Source organism: Babylonia areolata, chromosome 1 (genome assembly GCF_041734735.1).
Source record: "Babylonia areolata isolate BAREFJ2019XMU chromosome 1, ASM4173473v1, whole genome shotgun sequence".
In the NCBI taxonomy this organism is placed as follows: domain Eukaryota; kingdom Metazoa; phylum Mollusca; class Gastropoda; order Neogastropoda; family Buccinidae; genus Babylonia; species Babylonia areolata.
Window position 1 is genome coordinate 52,621,880 of NC_134876.1, and position 17,965 is coordinate 52,639,844.

General features: G+C 37.1%; 1 protein-coding gene across 1 annotated transcript; it reads left to right on the forward strand.

Annotated features, from left to right (window-relative positions):
* The first annotated feature begins 431 nt into the window (after positions 1-431).
* On the forward strand, positions 432-17,766 carry LOC143283941 (lipopolysaccharide-induced tumor necrosis factor-alpha factor homolog). The gene is made up of 6 exons (XM_076590400.1): positions 432-480; positions 1,996-2,129; positions 4,341-4,358; positions 5,791-5,826; positions 11,673-11,919; positions 12,501-17,766. Exons 2-6 carry the CDS (start codon positions 2,000-2,002, stop codon positions 12,607-12,609), a joined length of 540 nt encoding a protein of 179 aa, XP_076446515.1. The 5' UTR covers positions 432-480; positions 1,996-1,999; the 3' UTR covers positions 12,610-17,766.
* Positions 17,767-17,965: the final 199 nt, after the last annotated feature.

Genomic DNA, 17,965 nt, shown 5'->3' on the forward strand with positions numbered 1-17,965 from the left:
ATATATAATAATGATGATGACATTGACAAAGCATGTTTCTTTATTGATCCACAAACTAATAATGTCACTCGTAACAGTACCAACAAAAATCAAAAGCAACATGATAGTAGCAACATTTGAAAATATGCTTTTAGTTACAGAGGAACCCCAGAAATCAAACGTGCACCAAACAGGAATGCCTTTAAAAAGCATTGATGACCACAATACCATAAAGAAAACAATGTTTGACATTGATAGTCAGAGGTGAGCCAGGGCTTGGGAGTACCTGACCAAAAAATAAATAAATAAATAACAACAAAAAAACAAAACGAAAACCGACGGGGCGCTTGGGATCGCCCCGAACCTGAAAATAAACGACGGGAAAAGGGAATGGGCGTGACTATCGGCAGATAACTCTCTAAACACTTACGTCAATGTTTTGCACACGGCTCTCTCCATCATCAAGTTTGCTACTTGCCTGCAAGGAAACGCTGTTATCAGGTGAGACGAGGTTTTCTGAAAGGATTTGCCTTTGTTCGTCTCAAACTTTTGTGACAGATATAACAAACACATCTTAAAGAAAGTATTAATCTTAAACATGTGGCAGTTTGATACATTGAAAGAATGGATCTTGTCATGTAGTTGTGTTTCCAGCTTTGTCACTTTATGAAAATGACACTGCTGACTTCATTCATGAACATTGCAGACAACTTTGACCATTCAGCTTTTTTTTCTCTCACTCTCTCAGACAGCCTCCATGGGAGACGCTGGTCTAAAGCCTACTTCACAGTATTCAAGAGAATAGATAATCAGTTTCTTGACTTGGAAAATGAGTTTGATTAGAATATCTTTTTTTAGTCCGTGTCCATCGCGCACGTTTCCATCAACAACGATGGAGCTAAATTTATATCATGACAGTCCGTCACATGAGCGCGTCAAAGAAGATCGAATTGTTCTTTCTGTTTTTGTACAATGACTGTACAAATTAGGTAGAGGGTTTCAGGAAGAAGGGAGATGGGAATAGAATACTGTTGTTTGCTTCAGGAGGTTGAACCCAGATCGTGAAGAGAGAAATCTTTTGAAGATGGTCTAAAATTAAAAAGAACCGGCACAGAGTGCCACAAATACAAAACACACACACACACACACACACACACAAAAGGAGGAAATATAATAGCCAACGTAAACTTGGCAGTAATCACTCCTACTAATGAGAATGAAATGTGTACATTTAGTGATTTAATCCCCTTCCCTCCTCTTTTGTTGGTGTCCAGTTTGACTCACCACCCCTCTTCCCATCCCTCTTCCATTTCTAGCTACACATATTATAGTACATGTTGGCAACTGGTTCACATTCACTGTCATTTTACTCCTGGCCTGCTCTGGACTTAATTAAATTGTCCAGCTGATCAGTCTCGGACACCAAACTTAATCATTGTAACTTTCACTCTTGTGCCACAAAGTGGGTCATGACAATTATCATCATTATCCAGATCTGCACCTGAATCATCACCCTCACCACTACACAGGCTTTCTTCCCCACTGTCTATATCTTTCAGTAATTCCTGAGCCACCATTGAAAAATGAGCCAATATTGATTTTGACCAACAGTGTACGCAAGTAACTTGGGAATTTCCAACTGCTTATAAGTCCTACAGTGTAGACCGTACCAGTTCAAGAGATATAAACAATCTTCAAACATTCTAGAACCGAGTATAAGACAGGAAGAAACAAAATAGTTTGTTTCCCTTTAGCTATCAACCATGAATTGCTGATGGAATTGGACATGATGGAATGTCTCATGTCCCAAGGAAAACAAGGGGTTGATAAAATGAAGTGATACGGTGAATAAAGAGAAGTCATTTAGGCAAATGAAAACTAGTATGTATTGTTTCATGTAAAGTTCTTAGAGCCTACGAGTCTGTGCCATTAAAAGTACTATAGATTTGTATTTAGTGGTATACATGGTATATCATGATTTTCTTGTAGACGCTGCCTCATTTCTGTGAATGGTAGAAACATGTCTGGACCCCCGCCTCCTTACCCGGGTGCAGAGGGAAGCTACCCCCCACCCAACCCTGCCTACCCCCCACCCAACCCTGCCTACCCGCCACCTGCCAACGCTAAGATGGGGCCTCCTCCACCAACAGGTAAATAAGACATTGGGCTGCTCGTTTAATGTCTGTTTGATTGCAGTTGTTTGTGTGTATGTGTTTAGCTGTGTGTGCATGAGTGAGAAAGAGTGAGATTGAGTGCGCGTCTCCTCTTCATTTTGTTTTTTAGTTATATAATTTGTGTTATTATTATAGACGTAAATGCATGTACTCATATGATTTTCTTCTGTTTGAAGATGGCCTTTCAAAAAGAAAAGTTTTTTTCATACAATGCAAGTCATTTGTTTTCTGTGAATAGTTCAGTTTCATTTTGATATAAAGTGTTCTGTGTTTTCTTGAAATGTGTTGATTTGATTCCCAGTTGTGATGACTGGCAAAAACATTTTGAATTTGATATAGGAAAACCATACGATGTGTTATGTGTTGTGCAATGGGATGCACAGCCATACACACAACACACACACATTATATGTATACATATTTTTCCATAAAACTGGAACAGAGCTGAAACTGTTGGTTTTTTTGTTTTAATAAAGAACAGTTGGATTTTGAGGGCAATTTTTTTATTGAAATTTTTTTGTTTTGTTTTCTAATGAAAAAAGTGAGAGGTTGCATGACCTCAGTTATGATTATTTCTTCCTGCTGCTGTCATGGCTGGTGATCGTATTGTGTCTAAGTCTATGATGTCAGCAGATTCATTAGGGCTGTCATTATGGGTACATGGTGGCAGCTTCCACTCCGGGGAAGGTGCTCACTCAGTCTACTGCAACAAAGCAATAATTGTTGTCATTATGTCAGAACAGAACTTTGTCGGCTGGGTAATTATCTTTGGTCATGTTCAGTCAGAAGGGGCACCACTTTTGGCATGCTGGCAACTAACATTGGTTGTTTCTTACGGACTGCTGGTGCCAGATGCCTGACCAGTAGCGTAACCAACACACTTAGTCAGGCCTTGAGGGGAAAAAAAAGAAAGTGATACACATACAAACAAATAAATGGACAAATAAAGAAAAGAAGTAAGCAAATAGATAAATAACATGAAATGTAGAAGAAAAAAAGATTTATTATTGGGATAATCAGTGTTAAGGAATGACACACAGATACTGCTGTTGACTTCGTTTTTGGTATTTCTACGCTTTTTTTTTCCTTCTGTCATTCAGTCATTGATATACACATTAGTCTACTTATGTCAGTAAACAGTAACACACAGAGACACTCTCTCTCTCTCTCTCTCTCTCTCTCTCTCTCTCACTCACTCACACACTCACACACATGCTCTCTTGGGAGGTCAGCTGGAATTCTGCCCAGAGATGTGTGTTTTGGCAAATACAAAATATAATACCAGTATCTGTCTGTCTGTCTATCTATATATCTATCTGTCAATCTATCTCTCTATCCACTTATCTATCTTCCTATCTGTATCTCATTATCTGGTACTAGTATAATTATATGCCTGATAGCTGTGAAAGGTCAACAACACTGAAACCACTGGCAAAATCAATACTATGTTCCCCAGTTGTGGCTTTGGCATTAGTATGGGATGGCAGCCTGCCCACTGAGTCTGTTGTTTTTGTTAATGTGGTAAGACAGGGAGGTTTAGTTGTTGGTACACATCCCAGTGATTCAGTCACAAACATTTGCCTTTGCGGGAGAAATAGCTGTCAACTATAGCTTCGAACACCTCAACCATCTGAGAACAAATGTAAAAACAGATAAAGAAAATAAGAAAATAAGTACTTAAATTTAATGTTAAAAAAAATGAAAGTTACATTGAAGGCAAGTGATTGAAATAAGATTATAAACTAAAATTAGAAATAAATCATAAGACTTGTCTATGTATGTATTTGTTTTCAGGTTTTGCTTGTTTTTGTTGTTGTTGTTTTTTTCCAACAAATTGATAACACTTTTGATGTACTTATGATGTCTATTCAATTTAGGTTTTGTATGCTATGATATGAGTGTGCTGGTATTTTGACTGTGAAATTTGGGGATTTGATTTTTAACACTGATAATATGGTTTTGGAGTTTTGTATTGCCTTGTGTTTCCGTTTGTGGTTTTGCTTGTGCTCAGATGAACAATGTGTGTGTGTGTGTACAAACGAACACACACACACACACACACACACATTTATTGATATAGATAAAATACACACATTTGTTTTAGCATGTTCATGAACTTGTGTCCAAATGTAACTTGTAAATGTCTTGATCAGCAATGTATTCTGTTTCCTTTTTTTCTCTCTGCAGCCTATGGGGTGTACTCAGGTACTAAAAGGATTCAACATGTGTACAGTGATTGCTGTATTGAACCTTGACAGTCCATGGTTAATTACTGGTACTGTTATGTACAGTCAGTTGATTAATAGTTCTGTTATCATAGTGCCTTGTTGGATACTGGTAATGTTTTATACAGGCACTTGATAAATGATTACTGGTACTGTCAGATAGTCACTTAATTGATTAGTAGTTCTGCTGTTTAGTCCCTTATTTGATACTGGTGCTATTATGTACAGGCACATAATAATCGATCACTGGTACTGTTATGTACACTGCAGTCATACCATTAACATGCCCATGACTTAAGTCTGCAGTTTTATAGTTTGGGCTTTAGAGTGCAGCACAGCTTTAGCAGCAATATCATTGTCTAAAAGTAATGAATTTACTTATTTATTTATTTGTTTATTCATTTATTTATTTTTAATGACTTTGCCTCCACAGTAAATTTGACAGTGCTCAGTATATACAAATCTCATAGCACTTTACTGTCAAAAGTACAACTAAAAGTTTACCTGATTATCACAGGAAATGATATTGATGAAGTTGTAAGTGACTTTTTATGTTGTGAAAGCGGAGATACTGTGCAGTCCAGTGAGCAAACTTATAGAAAATAGTATTACTATTCAAGATACTGTGAATTAGGGCTTCTGATAAGCTGAAAATATTGGGGGTTCCAGTGACTCTATTTTGTCACAATTTTAGGAGGTCCCAGACTACCAGGGTCACTCTAATGTTGCATGTTCTAATGAAATCTGCATTGTTACTTACAAAGGCAGGCATACCTTCTACTAGTTCTGGGCATAATCAGTGCTATGTTTCTGGGCCAAGAAGTGACAAGAAGAAGCAACTTTGCTTTGTAGCAGACAATTCTAGTGTCAGACTGAGACTTCTATTCATGGTTTTTACTCTTTATGTGTTCATTCTAGAAACTTTTGGAACATCCCATTGATCAGTGAAGTTGCAGTGTGTCCTTTCCCTCTTCAAAGCATCGGGGATGCTTATACATATGTTATCAGAAGCCCTAAGTATTCTGGTAAGCTAAGTTTGTCATTGAAAATAGGAGCAGAAATGTTGTGTATTCTGTTTAGCAGTGTTATTTAAAACAGTTGTAGAGGTACTGCGTATGCATGTATATCTGATTAGCAAAGTTTGTGATTGAAAATGGTTCATTGCACACTTTAGCAGTGGATGTCCTTTCTGTGAAGTGGTTGACAGTGGAGGTTACATTGTTGATGTACTCAGTACTGTCATTGTGTCAGTATAAATTATATATTGACGCACTGTTTATTCCGTTTCTCTGTAGGTGGTGTGAAGGGCGCTGAGTGATTGTGTGTGTTTGTGCGCGTGTAGTAAACGTCTATGTAAATATTGTCTGGAGCAGTGCATTGCTTTTGTTTTTTCCCCTGCACATTGTTCACAGCCTATGGAGCCCCCCCACCTCCAGGCCCTTACCCAGGTACAATGTTGTTTTGTGTCCGTGATTCGTGTTGTGCGGTGAGAAAACGGTCAGAGCCTGGCGTGTCGTGGTAGTTTGGTCAGTGAATGTGCTTTGCTTTTGGGGATTGGTCACCATGTCTCTATGAGTCATGTCCTTCTCCCATCATTTCATGTTTGTGTTGCTGTGTTTTGGCTGTGACCGACAGACTTTTAATGCTTGGTAGGAATCCTTCACTGGTTGCACTACTTGACCATTTACAAATTTCTGCAGTCATTAATTTCAAGTAATAAAGCAAAAAGGTAGAGTTTTTCGTGGGGGAGGGGGTGGAGTATTGGGAGGCAGCATGGCAGAATCAGTGCTGAATTTCTGGTCCAGTGTTCTCCAGTGATCAGGGTTTTGAGAACCCTGTTTTGACACGGTGTTGTGTTCTTGGGGAAGGGCACTTCACTCCAGTTTTCTTCACTCCACCCTTGGTCTGATTGAATGCCAGACCTCGGAAAGGGATGGTTGAAATGTCAGAAAGGATAGGGCCTTGCCTCCCTGTGCTGAGCCCCGGACATACTGGTGAATTCACAGCCCTGTTGACCCCAAAAAGCTATGGCATCTTTAACCTTGACCTTTGGGGATTGAAGGGAGAAGGGTGAGTGGAAAGGAGGAGGAAGGGAGAGGTTACTGACAGTGCTAAGAGAGTTGGTAAGGTGGAGTTCAGTGTATTATGACAGACATCGGATCTGATACAAGATCTGATGCACCATACATATTACTATCATTAGTAATAACCACTAATAATAATGTGATTTGGTAGTCATATCTGACATGGAGTGACACTTTGGAGTTGTTCTTTTATTAATAGTGTGACACTAACTTGCAGGACTGACTGATATTGAATAACTGAAGTTCTGAACTATATATTTTCATTATTATTATTGTTGTCACTATTATTATTATTATTGTTATATAGTGAACTATATGTTTTCTTTATTATTATTGTTGTTCTTCTTCCTATCACTATTATTGTTATTGTTGCTGATATTGTTCTGATGGCGGTCAGACCAGCTCCTTTTGTATCACTGAAATCTTCCATTGACAGTGAGTGAATATTTGTGTGTCTTGATTTAATTGGGGAATGTCTTGATTTAATCAGAGAGAACAAGGCTTTCCTTTCCTGATAAGAAATAGGTGGAATTGGGTGGGGGGTTTTCCTTTAAATGATGCAGTCTGTTTTTACTTTTGTGTGTGTTGAACCCTCATCATTTGTGTTGTCTTTATAGTTGTTATAGTTGGTGCCTTAGAATCAGAGGCAATGTACAAGGCATTAAAAAACATTTCTAGATACAAACAAAAGAGAGAAAAATATACTCATTCGTTTAATAAATTTAAAAGAAGAAGAAGGCCCATCATCATCATGGGAAAGAAAAAAAGACAACCACCAAAAAACATGAAATGCTTTGCTTTGGAAAAGATTTACGTTAACTTAGAGGAAAGGGAAAAAGATGTGATGATATAACATATGGCATAAACCTGTGACATAAACCTGTTATATAAGTAAGTAGATATTTGCTGTCAGACATGTTAAGTCATATGTTCCTTACATAAAAGAGGTATTTTTCTGTGAACAGAACAAAGAGACTATATTTGTTGAAAAAATGTTTCAATGCTTGTATGCTGAACGCTATTGACAGCTATTGACAAATCAAAACCAGATGCATGTTATTCAGAAGATGCAAAGAAAGTGCATGCCTTTTATATCTGCACAGACGCACTCATGCAGAATAAGCAGATCATGTTTGTACATGATTAATACATTATGTTCAGATAGCCAAATGCATATTTACTTGAAATGGAGGGATAGACCTTCATGCGCACACATTTGTTGCTGTGGTGTGCACGGTAAAGCTGTCACACCATTTGTATTCAGTCATTTCATGTCAGTAGTTTTTGTTAGTTGATTGTTCAGAATGTGTTCCATTTCCATGTTGATTTGATGATTGTAGTTTGTGTTGTGTTTTCAGGCAATGTGGCTCATGTTTTTCCTCTTGTTTAAAAATCTTTTTTGTGATTTTCTAGAAACTTTACACTTTACTGAGTAAATGATTAATATTTTTGCAACTTTGGCACAGACAGGAGTGTGAAGCTCTGAAAAAATATTGGTTGTACTATGTTTGAAAAATAACAATAGAACCCTCTTATTCTGTTGATCCATAGATTTGTCCTTACATTTATTAGTGGAGTGTGTGGCCTAGCAGTATTGCGCCCAATTTGGGTGCGAGTGTCAGTGGGTTTGAGTCCCATATACCGACAGGGATTTTTGCTCCCCCCCCCTCCACTAGACTGAGTGATGGTTTGGGTGCTAGGTTTTCAGATGAGACAATTAACTGATGTTTCATATGCAACATTGTAATGGAATTTTTCAGCATGAATACTTGGGCCTGTGTTGTATTCACCTGGCATTCATTTGAACAACAAAGTAAAATAAACATGTGAATTTTTAAGAACAAACCCCACACTTTCACTTCTTATCTTGGCTGATGATATTGCTACACAATCTATCAGCGGATGATAATATTGATAAACAAATAACCAAATCAAAGATTATGAGGAAAAAAGCAGTCTCCAGTTGTTGTTTTTCCAAAACTCACTCAAATATATCTCCATAAACAACCAAAAATCCAAAAAAGAAACTTTGTGAAGAATCTGTACACTTCATGAGTCATGTTGCTCACATCTTTGGCGTCACCAACATGTTGGCAGTAAGTTTTCTGTTTCAGTGGGGAGATCATTTTTCAACTTGATGTCATTCACTCCTGACATCATTCCTGCCATTTGTCACTGTGAAGATTCCTTGTCACCCACAGGGAATCTCCTGGTTCTTACTAGACAACTGACATATTAAAACAGCCATACTCACATGTGATCTGTTGCAAGCAATCACTTGAAACATAAAAGAACCAAGAGAACAAAAACTTTGTCCCTAGCAAAATTATTATGCAGAAAACGTCACTTACTGGAAACCAAATACACTTGCAGTAAAAAATAAAAATTTTTTTAAAAGACACACTGTGGCGCTATGCACTCACCAGGGGCCTAAAATTCACACCAAAAAAACTTTTGTGACAAAAAGTAATGCAGTTCAATATTGCATATTTTGCAAGGTGTTTGAAAGAAAAAAGTTTAACTTTTTCTAATTTTGTTGACAGCGTCTGTATTTCTGGTGTCAAGCTTTGACAGTTGTGAAGAACCTTATTGAGATGGTAACAAAATTTGTTTGAACATTGTTCTCAGCATGATTATTTTAAGCATGATACATTATAACTGACAGGAGATGATTTACTACACAGTTTATTATAATTTTTTTTTTTATTAATGTATCTTGTTCTAGTGAGGGTGAGTGAGTGAGTGAAACATGAGGGAGGGACATGAAAAAAGCAGAAAATTATGTTGTATTTTATTGGGAATAATCTGTTCATGACTTTATTTTTCTCAGTGCTGTTTTGTAATGGTAGATATTTTTGGTATAGTTTATCTTGTTTTTGTTTCTTTTTGAATTATTCCACTTAAATTGCCTGAACTTCAGTTTTGTCAGTAGTTCAGGATTTCAGAGAAGAAAAATGCAATGTCATGTGCTTACAAAGAAAATTGAAAACACAATGTTTCTTGAAAATGTATTTTGTAAAAAGGTTAGATTTGTTCGCATATTATGATTATTGTTTAGCAGAAACATAATTGCCTGGCACACATCGGTAAGATTTTGTGCACATGCTTTTTCCATGACTTTACCTGGACTTAATAACACATCTTACAGGTCATGCAATTCTTGCCTGTCGCTATATTTATGGGCCAATTTGCTATATTTATAAATCTGTTTTACTTTTCATGTATCAGTCATCATGTTCTTCGTTCTTCATAAGAAAAGTTTATCTGCATCACTTTTCATGTACCACTCTTTCTTCTTCTGATGACCAGCTCTTAAAACTTCCAAAATGTGAAATGACGACAGTTGGGGAAAGTGGCCTTTGTTTCACTGCACCCAAAATATGGGACTCACTGCCATCCATTCTGCGTAACACTCCTACTCAGAGAGACTTTAAAATCAATCTCAAAACATATTTACTTTGCCAAGCATTCCCTTGGCTATTTTATTCACAGGCTCTGTGTGTGTGTGTGCGTGTGTGTGTGTATGTGTTTGATATTTGTGCATGAATTGCTTGAATGGAGTGTGTATGTTGCATTATGCAAGATTATACACAATATGAAAATGATTCATTGTCATTATTATTATTATTATCATTACTATTATTGATACATGCAGTTGTAACAAACACAGAGAAAGTTGATGAATTGAACAAAGAACATGTATTTATCCATCAAACAAATAAACACCACCACCACTGCAGGTGCAGTTGTAAGGTAAATTGATTTCATATTTTTTAAAGACTTTACATTTATTCCAGAAGCCTTGAAAAGGCACTGTTAGAACTCGGCACCACTTTAGATTAGATAAGCAGTGCAGGGTCTCCTCTGACATGAGGTCTCCTAACCTGACTCGGCTAGCATCCAAGTCTGGCTGTTCATGGGCAGATGAACAGGAACTGCAGTTAGAGGAAAAGCCACTGAGAGGCTATGGAATGTGGAGTTGTGGAAAACCCAACAACAGGCCTATGAATAAATCATCAGTATTCATTGTGTCTGTTCGTAGGGCTCTACATAGGCCTACAAATAAATCATCAGCTTTCATTGTGTCCATATTCTGTGTTCACCCTACCACTGGCAAAGTTTGAGAGATCAGTCGTTTGTTTTCTTTTTCGCTTTTTTTAATGGGGGGGGGGGGGGGGGGTCTTTTTTTCTTTTTTTCTCACTGTCATTTGTAGCTTTTCTTTCAGTTCAGAAATAAGAATATTGTATTGATCATTTTTATGTGTATATTGTTGCAACTGTTCAGACAACTATTTGTGCTTTTTGTGAAGCAGGTGAGTATGAAGCTTTGAAATCTGTATTTATAATCATAATGGCAGTCATGTGTGATTATTACTTTTAATGTTAATCATTTGTGAGGATTTTTTTTTTTTTATATAAAGTTCTTCTGTTTTATCCTAGTATGAATTATAATACTAAGAATTTTGATTATGTATTTTGTGATTTGAATTAATGGGAATCTAAAGTAGAAGTTTTTCTTTCTCCTAAATTTTATGCTTCCATTTCTCTGATTAATCTCCCCCTTCCCTAGACTCTAATGTGCACTATATACTTGTCTTTTTCTGTTGTCCATTTAAATGCCTTACTTTAGACTTTGTGGTGAACTTAGTCGTTGAAATCAGTTGGGTTTTTTCACATGGGCTGTCACCAACATGAAGGTGGGTGTTGAGACCAAGGATACTTAATCAAAGGAATGCAGAATATAATATTTATACAACGACAACAACAAAGTTTGCTGATTTTTTTTTTTTTTTTTTTTTTTTTTTTTTTTTTTTTTAAGTGCCTTCCTCACATACTCCCATACCTTCTGCCACTCCTTCATAAGGCATCTGCAAAGTTTTGTCAGGGAGGTGCACTTTATATTTTGGTCTCTTCCTGGTTTTTTGCCATTTCTGTTACAAGCAGTCAAGAAGAGAAGTTTGTCATGGATGTGTATTTCTATAAGTAACTTATTTCTGTATTTGGTCTAAGTTCATCAGGTGTACATGTTCCTTTTTTTTTTTTTTTTTTTTTTTTTTTGTTTGTTTGTTTGTTTGTTTTGTTGTTGGTGTTGTTTTGTTTGTGTATAACTTATTTCTGCATTTGGTTTCCTTCTCCCAGCAATGTGTCTTTGTGTGATGAAGTCTCAGCACTACAGTATGTTAAAGGAGAGCATTGTCGTGTGACAACAGGCCAGCCAGCCTATGGACAGCCAGCCTATGGACAGCCAGCCTACGGACAGCCTGTGCAGCCTGGCTATGGGCCCAGTGGACAGACGACAGTGGTGGTAGCTCAGCCCACTGTGGCAGTAGTTCAAACCTTCCGGGAGTCGCCAGTGCACACCCGCTGCCCGCACTGCCAGGCGGAGATCGTCACGGCAACGCACTATGAGACCGGCACCTTCACCTGGATCATTTGTCTGATCCTCTGTCTGGTTGGGTAGGTTGCTGGACAGATAGGTGGTGTTGTTGGTGGTGACTTGGGATTGAAAGTGTTGAAAAGTTACATGGTTAAATGTCTTATTGCCTTTTATGGCTATGGGGCACTGAATTCATATCCACTGCATCTAGAGCTTGGCTTAGGAAGGTGGCACCCAGTCCTCTCTTTCAGCCATTTTATCTCTTCACCCCCACTCCCCCACCCCTCCTCCCCTAGCATCTTAGACCACAAGCATCTCTGTATTCAGCTTTTGGGAAGAAACATTTCATAAACTTGTTTTTGATGGATAAACTCAGTCCTCTTTAAACTTTTATAAAAAGGAATTTCCAAGAAGTTTGCAGATCATTGATTCTATGTCCTCTTCTAAGGTTTCAATTGTTTGTTTGAGGTGTGACATTGGTAGCTAATTTCCAAGAAGTTTGCAGATCATTGATTCTATGTCCTCTTCTCAGTGCATGTATACTATGATTTGTTTGTTCGAGGTGTGACATTGGTAGCTAATTTCCTAGAACTTTGCAGATTGTTGATTCTATATCCTCTTGTCAGTGTATGCGCACCATGGTTTCATTTGTTTGTTCCAGGTGTGACTTTGGTTGCTGCCTGATCCCGTTCTGTGTGGACGGCTGCAAAGATGTGATCCACTCCTGCCCCAACTGTCGCCAGCAGGTGGCCCGCTGGAGCCGCATGTAACTCAGCAGTCAGGCCATCTTCCTGCTGTTGCTGTTGCTGGTACGGGAAGGTCGTTCTGATTCTTGTTGTTTTGGGGTTTTTTTTGTTTGGTTTTTTTTTTGGAAGACTGCAGTGTTCGGTGGAGAAGGGCTCAGCTAACTGCAGTTTCCAGCGAGCGTTCACGTCATCTAGTTTTAAATGTTGATCAGTGAAACGAGCTGCTTGAAATGCAGCGCAGTTACTTTTTTTTATTTTTTTTATTCCAATAACTTTTATGTGTTTCTTTTCAAGTAGCAGTTGTATTATTATTACTTTCTTTTCGAACTTTTGAAATTTGATACTGTTAAATGAAATCCTTTCTGTGATAACTACTTCTCTTCTAAAATAGTATTTTGTAGGAATCATCTGGTATTGTCTCACATTAGCTGGATGATGAATGCTGGTGTTAAAAGTTTTCTGTGCGCATCGTTCTGTTTCTTGTCCCAAAGTTTTGTTGATGATAGATGCGGGTGGTGGTATGTTTGCACTGCACTCTGTCAGAGGCAGGCAGTTGCAGGTTGAAGACCTGTGCACTTGTTGAATCCTTTCCTGTCCTGTGACATGGTGACTGCAGATGATTTGACATGGTTGTCTTCAACCAGTTTTGCTGTGGCCCACCTTATTTTTTGCATGTGTGTGTGTGCAGTGCTATTTTTCCAAAGGGACTGAACTTCTGCAAAGTTTTTGGTTGCTGTTATCCAATTTTTCTAGTGAAAATTTTTGCAGCTGTGTTCAAAAACCTAATAGTAAATAGTAGCTGTTTGAATGTGGATCTATGAACAGTAAATAGGACTGAAGAAAACGGGACTGAAATTATTCCTGGTGCAATTAGATCAAGGCTTCTGGTGCAGAACAACATTAAAAAGAAAAGAAAAAAAAAAGTTTAAGCTTGCTAAATAGTGGTCTGACAGTAAATGTATATATATTTTTCTGTTCAGTTTCACACTGCAGTAAATATGAATGAGCTACAGGTTGGAGGTCACCAATGTGAAACATTGAGTGTAGTGGACAGAGACTGTGTTCAGCATAAAGAATCATTTGCTGAATCTGGCTTGCAACAGCTGCTGGCAGAATTTCTGTTGTGAGCATACGGTTAGGCGATGTTTCTGAAGAATGTTGACAATGGCACTGTGGTGCCAACAAGGGGACAAAACTCTTTAATGTTGCGCACAGCAAAAAATTGTTAAAATTGTTTTCTTCTTCTCCTCTTTCTACCTACCCTTCATCTTTCCCTCTCAGTGGCAGGATAGCAGTGGCTATTAATTTTGTAAATGTTTTTTTGGTGGGAAATCAGAACTGGAATCTGTTCTATGAATAGGCAGCCTGGAAGCTTTTGGAGAGTGTGTGAATTTGATTGCATACACCAAAATATGTCTGTGGACATTTGCTTTTCTGCTTTCTCAATCCAAAGATGCATGCAATGTTGATGCCTGAAAACCACTCCCTTCCCTCCCTACCACAGCCCCCAGAAAATGAACTTGTTCTGTTAGAATCAAGAGCTCCTGAAACTGTTCTCCTTTTGAAGTCACCAGAGTTTCAGAAGACAGCCATTTTTTTGTCATTGTACGTGCTGTTGTCAGTTCTGATACCCAATCTTTGAAGAAAGAAGAAAAAAAAGGCTTAACATAGAGTACTTTAGTAAGCTTGGGGGTGGGTGGGTGTGAGTTTTTAGGTTCAACAGAGAATTAGCGAACTAGAAAACCTGTGGATATTTGCTTCAACAGAGAATTAGTAAGTCAGAAAATATAAAGTTGTTAGGTTCAACAGAGAACTGGTAAACTACAAAATATAAGATCGGATTCAACAGAAAAATAGTGAACCAGAAAATAAAACTTAAGGTTGTTATGTTCAACAGAGAATTGATAGACGAGAAAATATGAGGTTGTTGGGTTCAAAAGAGACATTTAGTAAACCAGTAAAATGTAAGGTTGTCTGGGGTTGGTGAACTGGAGAGATGTTCAGGTTTGAGATGTGACTAGGCACACTGATCCTTCTTGTTGTTTTTTACAATACATAAGCCAAGCTCATCAGTGGTTCAGTTTCCATGCATTCAAAAGTACATTATACTGGGTCGCTGATTTTCTTGAAAACAAATTAAAGTACACCTTTTTTTTTGTCTTGGCTTTGGGATTCTATTTTACTACTTTTGTACCTCACGTTAATTTTAGAACAAGTTCATTTTATTGTTATCAAAACAATTTTTTGTTGTGATTTTCATGTCAGTCTTGTGTTCATGGTGATGGTTCAATTCAGGTTTTGTGTTAAATGGAGTCCAACCTTTTTGTGTGTGTTTTTGTTTTGTTTTAACAAGCCTCATTTACCACAGGCTTTTATAGGTATTATTGTTGTCACGTTGCACAGCCAAGGCCCCTCATACAGCCACATCCAGGCTCATTCTGTCTCAGCACCAGTCCCCAGGGTTCTGGCCACCCACTAGAGTAGATCCTGCATTGATACGATTGAGTCATTTCATTGGTGTTCAGTGGTGGTGCATTAGGTCCAACTTGAACAATCAGTGTAGCATGGTTTGGCGTTCTGCATGTCCTGATATTTCCACAGATTGTGTGGCCAGTTTTTCAATTTGATATATATATGTATTCCAGTTTTATACCCCCCTTTAATGATCAGTATTGTACTGTATTCAGTGTGACCTGTACCTACTATGTTGTGGGAACAGCCGTGATTAGCAGTTAGTTTAATAATCCATTGGTTGATTTGTTTTCATACTTTTTGTGACTGTTTTCTTTTGTCGCCATCTTTGGTTGTGTGGTTTATTTTTAACCAGTTGCTTTAATAATAATCAGCTCTGAGAAAGTCATTTGGCGTTGGTTCTAATAGTGTTGTTTTTATTATTTGTTTTTACTGGTTTAGCTATTTCTTGTAATATGTTTACTTGTATGTTAAACCATGCTTTATTTTTGTTTTGTTTTCCAATCTATTTTTCATGAGCTGGTGTTGTGATATACATATTTTCAGGCATTGGATTTTTAAGTTTTGCCTGAAATTGTGAAGTGTAATCATACATTTTGGACATTATGTTTGTTTCTGTCAGTGTCACACAGTAAGATAAAGACTATTCTTGAAGCTGAATCAGTTTTGGGAATGTTGTCTTGGGGTTTTTTGTTTGAAATTGTGAAGAGATAGTAGGTCCTGTCAAACCAGTTTTTTAAAAAAAATATTTTTTTTTTATTCATTGCTCCATTTCCTCTACATCCTTTTTTTTTGGGGGGGGGGGGGCTTTAATCTGCCCTTTCCATCTTCCCCCATATCCTATAAATAATGTTTGATTAGTGCGTGCTGCATTCATAGGTAGTGAAAGTGAATAGGTGCTGTGAAAGGCAATGGCTTCAATAATTTAAAGTAAAAACAAACCAAAAAAAAGTCTGACAAGAGGGGCTGGACAAACATGATAAATTGAGTACAAACCTAATCATTTAGCAGTGCATAGTGTGTTTTGGAATGTAAAGTGATTTGAAAAGAACTTTGGGAAAAAAGAGAAGAATCCTGCATTGGAGCCTCAGAATTATGTCAGTGAAAATGTCTTTTTTGTGACATACTAAGGTTAGAAACGTCTCTAGGTTTGAAATAATCATATGGTCTTCTGCGGTTTAAATTTTATGATGGGTCAGTTTGGTGTTATAATTTTTAAGTTTTTTATAACACACTTTGCTGTTCAACCAGAGTAACAATGAGAGTGAAAAATGAGATGGTAAGTAGTTCTGTCAAGAAAATCATAAAAAATGTTCTTCATGAAACACTTTGTACTGCTTCATATTTTGTGGCTTGTGGATATACATGTTTCTTATGAGCTAATTTTTAAAAACTTTTTTTTAATGGTAATAAAAAAAGAAAGTCATTACTTTGAAAGGGAGTATCTTAACTATGATTTACTCAGAACATATGCAGACTAGTTCCTGCTGAATTCATTCACAGAATTAATTGTTAACATCGGTTGAAACAATCAGACCTTCACTCTTTCAGTTTCACAGGTTTTCTCATGTTAAAAATTTAGTTTGATGTTTTCTAAGCATAATACCTAATTGAAGGATAACATGTTGTGCCATATTTTGTTCAAATTAGCTTATCAAAAGAAAACTTTGTGTGTTTTTAATGACAGGAGACATGAATCAAAAGAACTTTACGGCACTGAAATCAGATCTTGTTGTACGATTTTTTTTTTACCCCATCGCATTGTAGTTGGAAAATGGTATAAATCCTCAGCCAAATTAGGAAAATGCAGTTGCAGGTTACGAAGCCTGTTATATAAATCCTCGGCCAAATTAGGAAAATGCAGTCGCAAGTTAGGAAGTCTACCACATGCTCTTTAATTTGTATTATTCTAGTTCAAAGATATTATGTTGTTGTTTTTTTTAGAAAAATCATATTATTTCAACCATGAACACATTTTCCAAGTATTCCAGGTTCTGGAGAGTATTTCCAGAAAGTGTTTTAACCCAGTAAAAGAGCTTTGTATATTATTAACATTTATGTATGTGAAGTACTCAGTATTTTGCTTGGAGTTGGAATCTTGCAAATCAAAGGTCACACTGTCAAGGTTGTCTCCAAGCGTTCTTGGGGAAGTGAGAAATCTCAAATCAGATTTGTATCATTTTACTTCATAAACCAAGTTTTGAAAACTTGACAGGTGCTGGTTCAGTTCAACACTGAATTGCAATCTAAAGCATCAGACAGAGACAATTGTCACGAGTCTTGTCTCTTCCATGAAGTAGTTGGTATTGTAGAAGCAATGTGAACAAAAATATGGGAGTGCTGTTGTAGTATTAGTTATGGATATGCAGTAGCAGTTATATTGACATAAAATGCCGTAATAAGACAAAATCACTAACAGTTTCATTCAGGGTCTTTTGGACCTTTGTTAACTTGTTTTTGCAATATAATGTCTAGTCTGTTCATACTGGTATGTTGAAGGGAATGGATATTAATGTTTATGTAAATCAGGGAATGTTTTGGGATCCATTTCCTAAAGGTACAGTTGATGTGTAGTAGTATCAAAAAACAGGGTGCTTTTTGACTTACTTGTGTAAACAAAGTGAGTCTACGTTTTTTTTTTCTCTCTCCATCATTTATCCCATTAATATTGTACATTGACTAATGAATAAACGTGCTGTACACATACTGGTCTTGTCTTCCTTGTCTATGAAGTATGCTTGAGAGTTAACTGGTAAACATGTAAAATGAGGAGGACATGGTACACATATCTATCCTTATCCTGAATGAACATACAAAGGTAAGTGAAAAAAACAAACAAGTAAATCATGTACAGACAATTCCAGAATGAGACATCACACTTGCAATATACAAAATTGAACTCGTGGAT